Here is a 15,045-nt window from a genome sequence, read left to right as displayed (position 1 = left end):
GAAAGCCTCATCTTTCTCCCAAGGAGCATCTGGTGGGCTCGAACCACTTATCTTATGGTTTGAAGTTCAATGTTTCTCCTACAGAGCCACCACGCTACAGCAAGAGAAAAAAAGTAGACGTCCTCATATCACATCTATGACCCTCTGATCACATCAGTTCTAGAGCCATGCATGAAGCAAGCCTGTCCACCGAGGGCCATCCACAGAGGGTCTTATGAGTAAGTGTGTGTGAGATGCTTATGGTTCCTGGTTGCTCTCCAGTTATAACTTTTCATTTCCTGTGAGGTCCTACTTTATTCAGCTCTTCCGGTTCTGTTGTTGTGAAGTGTTGTAGTGTTGGTTCTGAGGAGCAGCTGTTGGATTTGCACCACCAACCTTACAGTTAGCAGTCCAGTGCTTATCCTACAGCACTACACCAGAACTTCTATCCTTAGGTTTCAGGAGTTCCTTTATTATTTTTAATTAACTTCCTTCCTAAATTGATCTAGTTCAAGGGAGTTCTGTCACTTGACACCAATGAGCACTGACTAGAATTTAGCACCATAGCATATGGAATTCAAGCCCTTAAGAAAGCAAGAGAAACTCCATGAGGCTGGCTCATAACATAGAGCCAGGAAGCTGGGAAGGATAGGGACAAGTGACAGTAGATTGTTTAGTAAATCATCTGCAAATCAGCCAGGGTTCTTTCTATGAAATAATCCATGATGGATTGGGTTTCAAAGTTTATAAGAGATGGGTACTGAAACAACTCGTGAAGAGCATAAGCAGAAGTGTTTAAACATCTGCAAACAAAAACAATTGTTACTAGTGACGAGACATGGACTCTCACTATGAGCCTCAGAGTAAATGGCAGAGTGTGGAATGGAAACATTCTCAATCACCGACCAAGAAAAAGTTCAAAAGGCAACCATCAGCCGGAAAATGGATGCTTACAGTTTTCTGGGATTCTCAAGGGCCAGCATTGGAACACTGTCAGGAAAAAGGTTCAACAATCAACAGTGCTCCTTATAGTGAGGGGCTTACTGAAGAACTGAAGCCCAAATTCAGATTACACGTAAAGGCCTACTATCCAAAGGTGTGAGCTCGCATGACACGATGTTGACCCTCTGCAAAAACTTCGTTTTGAGGTGTTAAAACATCCTCCTTATAGTCCTGATCTTACGCCTCAGACTTTCACCTGTTTGGTCCCCTGAAAGCAGCCCTTCGAGGACGAAGATTCATCTCTGATGAAGAAGTGAAGTCAGTGGTGTATTCAGGGCTCAAAGTTCAGCCTAAAACATTTTTTAATAATACGTAAGCTTGTTAATAGATGGGCAAAGTGTATTGAAAAACAAGGAGGTTATGTCGACAAATGATGTATTTGTCTTTTCTAAAAGTTGATTAAAATAAATTCTACAGCCAGAGTGCAGATAATTTTTCACTCAACCTTATCATTTGCTTAAGGCCATTCAACTTGTTGTTACAAGCCGATTCCAACCCACAGCGGCCCTGTGGAGGGTTTCTGAGGAGCAACTGGTGAGTCTGAACTAGCAACCTTATAGTTCAAACCAACTTTGCAGTCCAGGACTCCAACTAGAGAGTAGTAAAACTGGGATTTGAACTAAAAACATTTTCACCTATAGCCTGTGAAACATCAATACTAAAAGTTAGTCTAATAAAATATTATGTGCAGAAAGCTATTGTTAAATTATGCACATGATTTCTGGTAGAATGGTTTGTTCTAGTTTTATCCCCAAGAACATAGATTAGGTAACTGATACTTTAATTAGCATTGTCTAGTCTTCAGGGGAAGCAAGAAAAAGTTAAGATGTGGCAACAGTAGTAGGGAGGATTTCAAATAGCTGGTGTCTGTTACTGATTAATCCTCTTATTAAGAGTTCCACATACATTATTTGCATGGTTCTAAGGAGCTCTGGAAGCATAGTGGTTACAAATCGGGCTGCTAATCTCACAGTCAGCAGTTCGAAACTACCAGCTGCTCCACAGGAGAAAGATGAGACTTTCTGCTCCAGTAAAGATTTACAGCCTCAGAAACCCTGTTCAGGGTCGCTATGGGTCAGAACCGACTTGACAGCACTTAACAACAACAACAACAAATCTTTATGGTAGCACAGTGCCTCATCTGTCTCCTGTAGAGTGGTGAATTCAAACCACCGTTTCGTTAACAGACCAATGCTTAACTTACTGTGATACTAGAGCTCTTTGGGCCCTGATAATTCATGAACAATTAATTTACAAATGAAAAATGTAAGGCTTCTGTCATGAGATGTAACGCTAACTGTCCAATTTGACTTTCTAAAATTCATCATTATGTCTTTTCTGATCTCTTCAGTCTACTCTGTGCTTTGTCTCCTGGCCTCTGCCCCCAACTCCTTTAGTTGAGATTTCCTTTCTGCTCTTCTCAAGCACTGGACTCTTAACCACAAGGTCGGCAGTTCAAACCCACCAGCTGTTCCTCACAAACCCTATACAGGGTCATTGTGAGTCGGAACTGACTTGATAGCATTTAACAACAATTTCTCACCTCTCTAGTTCTAAACCATCCCTCAAGACCTAGATCCATATTCATGCTTCCTTGAAACCTCCTAGATAACCCCTGGTTTCCAAATGGTAGCAATGTTTATAAGGACATTGGGGTGTTTTGTGTTGGGTATGTGAGTCCATCAAAGATAAAACATGTCCTTGATGCTCCTAGATAAATCTCTCCTCCCTGTATGCTTTGCAGAGCCCCAGCATGGAGCACAGCAGATATTGTAGATGGCCCATCCTTTTGCTCTCTTGGGACTTCATAGCCTTCATGCCTCCCAACCCAAGATCCCGACATTTCAAATAAACAAAAAGGTTGAAGAAGATTTCTGTCTCACCAGTCAGCCAGAAGTATCTGGTTCCTATAGTTTTCTCTCACTTGTTTTGAACATACCCAATGATCTCGATTTGTTTAGGGGACATTTGGAATGGGAAGCAGCTGTCAGCTGGCATTAGTGTTTCATCATTAACATTCCTAGCCCCTAGGAAGATGACTGAATAGTCTAAAGAATTGAAATTTTAAAGTCAATTCATTTTAAATAATCAGTAAAATGATTAGGGACAACTGTTGTTGTTATTTTTAAGTGCTGTTGAGTCAATTCTGACTCATAGTGACCCTATACAGAGTTTCCAAGGAGTAGCTTGTGGGTTTGAACCACTGACGTTGGGGTTCTCAGCCCACTGCTGATCTTAGAGTGCCACACCAGGAATCCAAAAACTGTAACATATGCTAACACAACAATTTTCAATGTCATCAAAAGTCACTAATCTTATAGAATTGTTTCATTTGATTCCATTTCTTGCTAATCTACTCTTCTGACACGAAATATAGTCTGTATTCCATCCCAAAGTGTAAAATTAAAACTTAATACTGTGACTCCCATATAAATCTCACCCTAATTCCTCTGATGAACTTTATGGTACTGTTTATTGTTGTTGTTAAGTGCCATCGAGTCAATTCTGACCCATAGTGACCCTGTATAGGGTTTCCAAGGAGCAGCTAGTGAGCTTGAACCACCAACCTTGCAGCTCAAATGCCTTTGCAGTTTGATGCATTAGCCCACAGCGCCACACCAGGACTATGTTTATGAGTGCTACATTATATGATATAGCCTTATGGCACTGTAAGGCTATACAATGTAATATATGCAATGTAATGTAGCACTCATGTACATGCTCATGGTATCAAAACCACTAATATATGGCTTTACAAACTGCAGTAAACAAACACTTACCACACATCATGCCCACCCTGAAAAAGAAATGCAAGGCTTTTGTAGGTTGCAAGTCCTGGTATGGTTTATTTATAAAGCAATAAATATTAGAAGCACAAATAAATTGCACATGTGTAAACAAACTGTACAATGATTGATGAGAGATGAGGGAGGGTGGTTTGGAAGACTTCAAGAAGCATAATACTGTCATCCTCAACGTTAGGTAGGCATAGAGGGAAGGCACCTTAGAAGCATTTGCGATGGACAATGGATGGGCCTGCCTCATCGTATTCTTGCTTGCTAATCCACATCTGCTGGAAGGTGGAGAGGGAGGCGAGGATGGAGCCTCCAATCCAAACAGAGTATTTACGCTCAGGAGGAGCAATAATCTGCAGAAAGAAAACAACAAAAGACTTCCAATGAACTTTCAGGTTCCCAGCAACTGAGCAAGCAATACAATGACGATATTCACAGAAGAAAATATTAGTTATGAATTCTGTATAATGTGAGTAATTTCGTACTGCAAAATAACAGGGCTAGGTCATATTGCATGATACTCCCTCAACTTCACCAATTCCATGATCAAAGACTCAACAAAATAAGAATTTGCCCCATTTTCTTAACTAGAGAATAATATAGTAGTAAGTTAAGTGTATAGTAGAAGCTAGGCTTCAAATGCATCCAAAGATCTTTTTTGCTTTCTCCAAAAATGTGTTTCTATCCACTGCTTGAAAACATTTAAATTTTTTTTCCTGTCTTGGAATAGTGTTTGACAACCTAGATGCTAGAAATGCTAAAAGGTAAAGTTTATAGGCGACAAGAAGCTAAGAGTAGGGTAAAAGGAGTTGGAAATCCTGTTCTGTTTGCCATATTAAGACCTGCCTTGGCTCACCCACCTTAATCTTCATAGTGCTGGGAGCCAGGGCAGTGATTTCCTTTTGCATGCGATCAGCAATACCAGGGTACATGGTGGTGCCTCCAGACAAGACATTGTTGGCATACAGGTCCTTGCGAATATCAATGTCACACTTCATGATGCTATTGTAAGTAGTTTCATGAATGCCAGCAGATTCCATACCTAGGAACAAGTGGAAAAAGAAAAGAATCACAGTGTTCTCAGGCCACAGCACGGGAAAAGAGACTAGGACTTCTTTGTCAGTGAGTTGTCACCATTTGTCTCTGAAACATATGTTCCCCTATAAAATATACTCTAGGACATTTGTGGAACAGGTGTTTCTTAAAAGTGCTGACAGTTAATCCACAACAGACTGCCAAGAAATGAACAACTGTGTTTAGCACCCTGTTTGGAGTGAACATTTCCGTAACCATCAGATGTATGGGAGGTACTTTGGAAAAGGACAAGAGACATATTTAAGTTAAATTAATGCAACTTTAATTTATGGACTAAAATAAGAGCTTGGCAATGATCTTCCTCTTGAAAATCATTCCTTGTACAAGATGTTTGGTAATAGAGACATGCATACTTACAAGGAGTAGGATTGTTATACTTCATGGTAAAAGAAAAAGCCAGCTCCCTTGCCTAGTAAGTAGAATGAGTCAGCACCTCTTTTCCTGGAGATTTATGATACTCAGTTATTACTCACCCTCACTCTTTATTTTGAAATAAAGTCAGTATGTCATCTTTAGGGTATCACAGGAGCAGAACATGAACTCTCCATTTAATGAGACATCAGGACTTGAGACTGAGTTATGTGGGACTTAAAGCTATTGGACTTCTAACTCAAGGACTTCTTAATCCTTCCTACTTGTAATAGATCACTCCATGAGACCTCGAGATCCCCATAAGAAAACTGTGCCTCTACATCAGCCCCTACAACTCACCAATGAAAGAGGGCTGGAAGAGTGTCTCTGGGCAGCGAAAACGCTCATTGCCAATAGTGATGACTTGACCATCAGGCAGTTCATAGCTCTTCTCCAGGGAAGATGAAGAGGCAGCTGTGGCCATCTCATTCTCAAAATCCAGGGCGACATAGCACAGCTTCTCTTTAATGTCACGGACAATCTCTCGTTCAGCTGTAGAAATAAGGGGCGTCACAGTCAAGCTCTGAAGAACTTAGTCAATTGTGGGGAAGTAGGTAGATTCACTGAGGAAAGGCACTAACAGACACATCTGTGGTAGGTCACACACACACACACACACACAGACACACACACAGACACACACACAGAGACACACACACACACACACACTCACCAGTGGTGACAAAGGAATAGCCACGCTCAGTGAGGATCTTCATGAGATAGTCAGTGAGATCCCGACCAGCTAGATCCAGACGCATGATGGCATGGGGCAAAGCATAGCCCTCATAGATGGGGACATTGTGGGTTACACCATCCCCAGAGTCCAGCACAATGCCTGTTAGAAGAATCAGACAAGGAAAAGATAAAACCTACTACTACAACCATGGCAAAGCCTGCTTCCAATGTTGACTAAGAGATACTAGCAATGATTCAGATAAACTTAGTTCCCTAACACACGAAAAATAAAAATGAGTGTAATGAATTCTAACTCTGAAGATAGTAACAGCTCATCCTTTTAAATATTCCTGTAGAAAAATTTCCCCAGACACTTTCAAATAACCATCTCTTGTGTGAGCCATGAGCGCACATGATCTTCCAGGCTATTTTTTTCCCTTCCTTCTAACTAATTTATATATGTTGCTCTTTCTTTCGCTCTGTAAGGAATGTGGGTCTTCTTTGAAGATGTTTGTCCAGGGGCTGTGATGGTATAAATGACAGCTGCCTTCAGAGTGCTACATTATGCAGAGCTTGTACATGTGTGACATCACATTCTTTAGATAAAGGAAGAATCTAACCCAAAATACTCCCACTCATAACAATAGGTATGTTCTGAAGCTAATCTTGGGGTCCTGTTGTTATCACTCTCTTAGCACAGATAAGATCCATACCAGTGCTTATGAGAAAAGGACCATTTCTTTTTCAGCTGAGAGACTGACTCACTACCAGGCCAATGACTGGGGAATGGGATTAATCAGTGACTGTTCCCCACAGCCCAAGTATACCTGTTGTACGGCCAGAAGCATACAGGGACAGTACTGCTTGGATGGCCACATACATGGCGGGGACGTTGAAGGTCTCAAACATGATTTGGGTCATCTTCTCCCGGTTGGCCTTGGGGTTCAGTGGGGCCTCTGTGAGTAAGGTAGGGTGTTCCTCAGGGGCCACACGAAGCTCGTTGTAGAAGGTGTGGTGCCAGATCTTCTCCATGTCATCCCAGTTGGTGATGATGCCATGCTCAATGGGGTACTTGAGAGTCAGAATGCCTCGCTTGCTCTGGGCCTCATCACCTACGTAGGAATCCTTCTGACCCATACCCACCATAACACCCTATAGGAAGAAAAAAGATGCAACAATCAAGCTACTACCATGTTAGTAATTTAACTGATGCATTACCAATTTACATCCAACTGCCAAGTCAAGTGTAAGTACCAGCAATAATAAACTAATAGTTTACACCAATTGAGAAAAGTGATCAATCGTATAGTCTCTCCGTCCCCCTCTTCTCTAAAAGAGATATAATTCTGCTGTTCAGAATAAAACTGGGATAAGGAGAGCAAGGGGAGAAACCTATTTCACTGACAAAGCAGGCCCTGACTTTTTTTTTTTGAAAACTATTGTAATGCTTTTATTAAATTCATAATCTCATGGCCCATGCTCACCAGAATACAGATGACTACATTTTAGAACGATGGAGTTAAGAACACATTGTATTTGTGCTAAGAAAAGATTTTGACATCCATCAAGTGAACATAAAAAGATAGACAGCTAAGCCATTATCACCCTGACAGTGAACCCCAGCCAGCCCACAGCTGCCCAGTGTCAGAGACACTGAGGAATGCAGTTCTCCCGCCCTGGCGGCATATCTGGCCAGACATGTTGCAAACCCAGAGATGGCATTTCTCTTAATAAACAAAGTGGTATGTCACTATCACTATGGAGCCTTACTGCCTCTGCCATGCTTGGATTCTAAAATTGCAACAGCCAGGAAGGAGATTGATTACATCTTTTGGGAGCCCAATAAGAGGGGAGGAATTTCTATTGTGTCCTGGTTGGTTGCGAGCAGTTACATTATTGTAAGTTTTGAGCAGAACTGAAAGGGAAGAAATGAAGTGTATAAAAGGTAAAGGACAAGGTACTGTGGGTTCAAAATCTAGATGGTTGGGAGTGGAGGAGAGGAGCTGTATAGTAACCTTTGAGAGGTGTGTACTGGGAGTTGAGTGAATAAAAGGGCACATGCTTTGGTATGTTGGGGGATGATGTGAGTATTTCTTGTTGTGGCATGGTTTTGAAGTTTATTAGTCTTTACTTCATTTGACTTAACGTGTTCATGAAACAGAAGAGTCAGGTGCGGCAGTTCAGAGATTGCTGGACTGAGGAGATGGAGGAAAGGGGCACACAGTGGAGCCGGCCAGGTGAATGTGGTGAGTTTACCTGGTGCCTTGGGCGGCCCACGATGGAGGGGAAGACAGCACGGGGCGCGTCATCGCCTGCGAAGCCGGCCTTCACCAGCCCGGAGCCGTTGTCACACACCAGGGCGGTGGTCTCCTCGTCGTCGCACATCTTGGCACAGCTTCAGCAGGGTCTACAGGTAGAGGGCACAGCAGGTGGCCCACGGTCAGTGCCTGCCGAGCTGGCCGTCTTGGCGCTCGAGGAGGAGTGGGTAGAGGAGAAGCCGGTACTGGGGGGAAACGCCTGCCATCTCCCTTTCCTCTGGGCAAGTAAAGGAACAAGCGGAGAAGAAGCCTCCGAGGAGATGGAAGCTGCGCGGGGAGGGCCGGGCTATAGGTGAAGAAAAGCCGAGAGGAACCCACCCAGGCTCCCTGTCCTGGAGTCTCACCCTGGGTCACAGGTGCGAGGAGGAACCGACCGTCCGAGCAACCCAGGAGACCCTACCCTTAGCAGGTCTCCGCAGCCCTTTAACATATCTTTTTTTACAAACCGGGAACTTACTCTTCAGTCCCATGCAGGCACCCATGCCCGTGCATCTGCTAGAGGGAAAAGAGCGCGCAGCGCCACAATGGATGCACAAGGTTCACCAGTGCGCCCGCGCCCCTCCAGGGATTACTGACACCCAGGGCAAGAGAAGTTAGAATGAAATCTCAAAAGTCTGGGCTTAAGTTTGGACGGCGGGAGCGCGGAGTCTTGGTTTAGGGCAGGGAGGGAGGGCGCAGGGGGGGACGCTGACTCACCTCGTCCGTGGGTCAGGCTCGGCGCGGCTCTGGCGGCGGCTGGCGCTGGTGTAGGGCGTGGGGCACAGGGCGCGCGGCTTTATAGCGCGCTGATGGACGGGGTCAGTTGGAGCGGCCGGGGGCAGGGGTGGGGGACCTGGCTGGCCACCCTTGCCTTATTTGGTTGCTTTCGCACCATTGAGGAGCGCTGAGGCCATTCATGGAGCCAAGGGCAGGGGAGAGCATCAGCATGGGCCCCCAGACCATGTAAGGAAGGGGAGGGGGCAGCCAGGGGAATGGCCAAATAGGGAACTAGGGAGGGGCAGGGGAAGACAAAGTGACGCCAACCCGCCCCCCTCCCCTTTCTAGGGTTGGGTACTCCGTGGATATGCTGTGGGTTTGTTCCTCCCCAGCCCACCAGCCTAGGAAGACAATAAACCACAAGCAAGTGGGAAGACTTGGCGCCCTGCCCTCTGCTGAACCAAGGAAGCAGGGGAGTGGCAGCAGTTTGTCATCTTCCATGATTGGGCACTGGAGGAGGACAGTCCTGGCAGTCCGTGTGGGTACAAAGGGCACCCCAGCAGCACGTTTAGGTAGCTGGCAAAGGAGAGACCAACCTGGATAGCTTTACTTAGGAGCTGGGGCTGTGCTCCTAGGATCAGAAAGCTGAGATGAGCACACACCATTTTAGCCCTCAACCCATGAATGGATCAGGGTCTGATCAGGGGAGGAGGCTAAGACACTAGGGTCTGAATGATTGTAATGAATTTGACTAAACTTGTACCCTCGCTAGATGACAAGAGGGTACTTACCTTTATTGGAAGAGGGAAGGGAAAGAAGTGTTTGTCAAATTCACACTGGGGTCTTTAGGAAAAAAAAAATTTTTTTTTTTTTAATGACCCCTGGTGCCAAAACAAATGAAGGAACAAATTAGAAAGTAGCTTTCCCTCTAGTGAATATTTGAACATTTTAACCTGGGGGCAAAAGCTTTTGTTCCAAGCCCAAAGACTAAACACTCAGATATTTTGGTTGGGATGATAACAGCAGCTTGAATCATACTAACATGTAAACCAACACAGAATGTGCCCTGTGGACTAGCAATATCCACATAACCCTGGGATGAGTTCTAAATGTAGAATCACAAGTCCCATCCCAGAAATACTGAATCTGTGTTTTAGCATGTTAATTATATGTACATGGAAGTGTAAGACACACTTCATGGAAAATATATTTTGAAGGAGCATGGGTCTTTTTAGAAGAGAAAGGCAAGATTTCATGAAGTGAAGTGGGAGGAGACAAGGGGACAGGCAGACTCATAAGAAACATGCACATCACTGGTTTGCCCTGGAGTGTCCTGTATTGTCAGTTGTTGACTGACACTTTGATTTTTAAGGCTTGTGTTTTTTCTCTAGTTCACACCAGTTAAAAATAGAAAACTGGGCACAGGCATCCCTTTCTAGAGTGGTCTTGGATTGATATGCTAAGGAGGCCTGCTGATTAGAGATACTTGTCCATACTGGGAATGCTAGGCGTCCCCCAGAGCTCCCCAACCATGTTTGGGTTGGTCCTGAGACAGCTGTACAGTGGAGCCAGGTAAGAGGACTGGCAGGGATCATGCTCTGCAGCAATGAGCATTTTACAATAAGTGCAAACTAGTAAAGCTTCCTTGGTCCAGGCAGATGTCAAATCACTGAGGAAAGGGGGAAAGGGTACTTGTGTGAAAGCCAGACAGCTGTAGGTTCAAATGCTGTCTCTATCATTGTCTTTCTTGGCCTTGGACAAGTCACTTAAACTTCCTAAGTGACTTACTTTTCCTTTCTCAAAAAGGACACAATAACTTCTTTCTCACAGATACTTGTAATAATTAGTATCAAACAATATAAGGCATGTAGAAGATGCAAAGCAAATTGTCAGTATTCCAGTTCAACAATGATGATACTTTTGGAGCTAGCCGCCTGATTTGAGAATCTAGTCAAGATCATTCATTCACTGAGTCAACAAACACATATGAGCCAAGAACTGTGCCGCACAAAACAAAGCCAGACTTATCCTCTGAAACAGCTACAGAAAAGTTGAAGGTATAGTTATGGTTGATGTTGTTGTGAAGTGCCGTCCAGTCGATTCCGACCCATAGCGACCCTGCCTAGGATTTCTGAGGAGCAGCTGGTGAGCTTGAACTGCTGACCTTGCAGTTCAAATGGATTTGCAGTCTGGTGCATTAACCCACAGCTCCACACGGGCCACCAAAGGAGGTCTGAAGACAGACTCAGAGAAAGCCTTCCTGAGCAAGTGTCATTTAATTGTTTTAAAAGTAAAGTAGAATTGAAGTTCATAAACATTTGTGTGGAAGACAGTTTCTACTAGAGAGTGGCTGATGGGAGATTTCCATGTTTGCTGCCATAGGTACAAAGTTTCCTGGGAAGTCCAGCACATCAAAGAGCACCATGGACACCCTGAGTCCTTTGCACTGATTCCAGGGCTCGGGAAACCCATTCCAGGCTTGGAAAACCATCCTGATTAGGGGCTGGGTAGCTTAAGGGAGGACTGACACCATCATTTCATGAACTAATATTTGCCTTTAAAATACTTGTAAGTATTTTTTTATTCTGTTCAATTTTATTTTTAAATGAGAATTGTGATTGACAAAATTGATTTCAAAACTCAGCTGTGTCCCACAGTTTAATAATCAGTTATACTTAGAGCCATGGTGTCAGCGCTAACTCATGGCAAGCCCATGTATGTCAGAGTAAAACTGCTTTAAAGGAGCTCTGGTAGCGTAGTGATTACGAGTCGGCCTTCCAACCTCAAGGTCAGCAGTTCAAAACTACCAGCAATTCCACCAGAGAAAGATGAGGCATTCTGCTCCTGTAAAGCTTTACAACTTCGGAAACCCTGTGCAGGGTCGCTATGAGTTGGAATCAACTCCAAGGTACTTAACAACAACAACACAGGGGTTTGGTTTTTCAAAAGTAGATTTTTCTTCCAAGGTGCCTGTGTTAACTGTTGTTGAGTGCTGTCGAGTCAGTTCTGACTCATAGTGACCCTGTATAGGGTTTCCGAGGAGCAGCTGGTAGGTTTGAACCACTGACCTTGTGGTTAACAGTCCAGTACTTATCCTTCAGCGCCACACCAGGAGTCCTCTTGTTGTTGTTGTTGTTACATGCCGTCGAGTCGGTTCCGACCCATAGCGACCCTGTACAGGGTTTCCGAGGGTGTAAATCCTTACGGGAGTAGAAAGCCTCATCTTTCTCCCGCGGAGCAGCTGGTAGTTTCGAACCGCTGACCTTTAGGTTCGCAGCCCGATTCGTAACCACTACGCTACCAGGAGTCCTCTAGGTGGGCTCAAATCTCCAACATTTTAGTTAGTGTGTTAACCCTGTGCACCATTTAGGGAGTCCACAATCTGATGAAGACTTGAGTATATCAGAAAAGGCAGGAACTATTGTGCCTATTTTGCCTAAAGTGAACCCAAGCAATCTGACTTTAAACTTTGTTCCTACTCTACCTCAGAAACCTTCTTGTCCACTTGGACTGCTTTCTCAGAATGTGATGTCAGAACTATCTGCAGCCAAATGACCTGGGCTGTCTAAGAGAAATTCACATTCCAAGGTCCTGCCCTGGAAGATTAAGTCGACATTTTAAATACAACTCTCCCTTCTCCCCAGGTGATTCAGACTAAGAAACTTGGCGACTCTGCTTGGCTGTTCTTCCCCGGGTCCTCAGAGTTTTGCTGCATGCCAGTCCAGCCATCAAAGCTGGCAGGAATCCAGCTTGGCTGACCTTGTGCCTCTCAGTGGGACAGCAAAGCCAGGGCGTGTCCCCAGAGTTCTCCAAGACCAGAGAGGCCCTTCTCAGCAGGGACAGGTCATGAGGGAGACGTGCAGGGCAAACTGAAGGAACAGAAGGTGGGACAGTCCCCGCTGCCCTTGCCTCAGGGGAAGCCTGTTTCATCTACCATCTGCTGGGATCTGGAAGGGAGCTGCCCAAGCCTCCTCCCTGGTACTAGGGGATTAGCAGTCACTTATGTCAGCTGTTCTTCCATTCGTAGGTGTCCCAGTATTTACAGAGAAGCCAGAAACAGACTGAGCTACCCTTCATTCTTCCCCAGGAGCCCTGCTCATCCCCTCCTGTCCCTCCACATTCCATGGGCTAAAAGAGAGGAGAGGCTCTTCTAGAGGAGATCAGCCTCCCTAAACATTTCTCTTTTCTTTCCTTAACACATTTGTTCACCCCCCCACTGCTCTCTGGCTGGAGCTGGATTTCAGTTTTTGTTAAAAGCAGCAAGTGACGTGACTGTGAGGGATGAAGGCCCCCACACATCCTGATGCTCAGAATTTGATACTAAAGCATGGCTAATCTCTGCCGCATGCTGCCCCGTGTTATACATGCAACCACCAAAGAGATTAACCCTGGGGGAGGGTATTTGAACCCAAATGGATTCTGTCCTCAGCAAATTCTGGCAGTTACTACCTTGTGACATGATAGGACCAACTGTGATGAACCAGTTAATACATTCAGAGAAAGAGGACAAGGGAAGTGGGGAGGGGCACGAGATTCTTCTGGACCCTGGGATCGCATGAGTCTATTTACCTAAAGGCTGCATTTTTACATTTTGAGTCAGAATGGACTCAAGAGCAATGAATTTGGTTTGGGGTTCTAACCTGGTGTGAGTTAGGGAAATCACAAAGGATTCCTAGGTAGACTTTTTAATTCCTTAAAAGGAGTTTGTCCTCCTAGAATGAAATGCAGGTTTCTGCTTGGAAGGTATTTCTCTTAGCTCAGATTTGGCTTGCTCCCCATACTAGCAGAAACTCTATTTATGGAGTTTCTGTTTTTCCGGTGTTACCTGGATGGAGCCCGCCTTTCCTGGAGAGCCCAGACGTGGCAGTCTACAACCTAAGCCTGGCCATGTTTGGAGCTAGCAGAGGTGCCAGAGGGAGTGTGTAGGAGGTGAGAGCTGTGTGCTCAGAGAGACTTCAGACAGCCTTCTGCTCACCCATGCCAAGTGTAGACCTTCTCTTCCCAAGCAAACATCAGGCACACATCTGGCAATAACAGTAACAGCACCGACACTCTCCTGAAACTGTGTGTAATCTATCTGTGGTCAGCCTGGTCTACAAGATGAAGCTGGACTCATGGCCAGCTGCTGACTCCATTTTTGCTGAACCACTTATATTGAGGAACTGTGCAAGAAATTGGCCATAGCCTTTATATAAAGACATTGTCATGGTGTTCATTATAGTACATGGTGTCTTCTTTATGAGCTTGTTTGGCTTTGATACTAAGACCCGTAGCAGTTCTATCAGCAACTGGTTTGTTTTGATCTGTGGACCCTGAATCAAGGGTTTACCCTGTATTGGTGGCTAAGAAAATCTTAGAAAACCATATATGCGACCTAATTGTTTATGTTTGCTGTTGTTGTTATGTGCCGTGGAGTCGGTTCCGACTCATAGTGACTCTGTACAGGGTTTCCAAGGCTGTAAATCTTTACGGGAGCAGACCGCCTCATCTTTCTTCCCCTGGTAGTTTCGAACTGCTGACCTTGCAGCTCACAGCCTGATTCGTAACCACTACGCTACCAGATGATTTATTTTACATCCCCAGCTTTGTTTTCAATATTTGTCTTCAAATTGTAATGTTTTTCTGTTTTGTTTTGTTTTCAATTTATTTCATTGTTGTTGTTGAGACTCTAGAGAGCAAAACATATACCAACCCAACCGCTTCTACATGGACAATTCGGTGACATTGATGCCATTCTTTGAGTTGGACAGCCATTCTCACCCGCCTTTCCCCAACTGTTCCTTCCCCATTAACTAAACTCACTACTCTTCAGGTTGTTTACTTTGTGTTGCTATGGTTACTTTGATCCCAGAATGGTAGATCTGAAAAGAGCACAATGCACAAGGCAGGCATCCTTTTCTAGTTAAGCTAAATTATGGTTCAATTTTAACTTGTATTTTTCTATCTTCATGAGATGACGTAAATATTTTGTGAGACAAAGCAAATGATGGACGAATGGATGAGTAGATAAACAGGTAGCTGATAGACAGATGCAAGTAGACAGACAGACGCTGTTGTCGCTATCAAGTTGTTTT

At 44.4% G+C, this 15,045-nt stretch overlaps 1 protein-coding gene across 1 annotated transcript; it reads right to left on the bottom strand.

Annotated features, from left to right (window-relative positions):
• Positions 1-3,803: 3,803 nt before the first annotated feature.
• On the bottom strand, positions 3,804-9,200 carry ACTC1 (actin, alpha, cardiac muscle 1). Its single transcript, XM_006831800.1, has 7 exons — positions 8,972-9,200; positions 8,214-8,364; positions 6,785-7,109; positions 5,956-6,117; positions 5,583-5,774; positions 4,637-4,818; positions 3,804-4,129 (listed from the first exon to the last, which is right to left on the bottom strand). The coding sequence occupies exons 2-7, from the start codon at positions 8,340-8,342 to the stop codon at positions 3,986-3,988; spliced, it is 1,134 nt and encodes a 377-aa protein (XP_006831863.1). The 5' UTR covers positions 8,343-8,364; positions 8,972-9,200; the 3' UTR covers positions 3,804-3,985.
• Positions 9,201-15,045: the final 5,845 nt, after the last annotated feature.

This window comes from Chrysochloris asiatica, unplaced genomic scaffold (assembly GCF_000296735.1).
Source record: "Chrysochloris asiatica unplaced genomic scaffold, ChrAsi1.0 scaffold00004, whole genome shotgun sequence".
Lineage (NCBI taxonomy): Eukaryota > Metazoa > Chordata > Mammalia > Afrosoricida > Chrysochloridae > Chrysochloris > Chrysochloris asiatica.
This window is presented reverse-complemented; position numbering and strand designations above follow the sequence as displayed.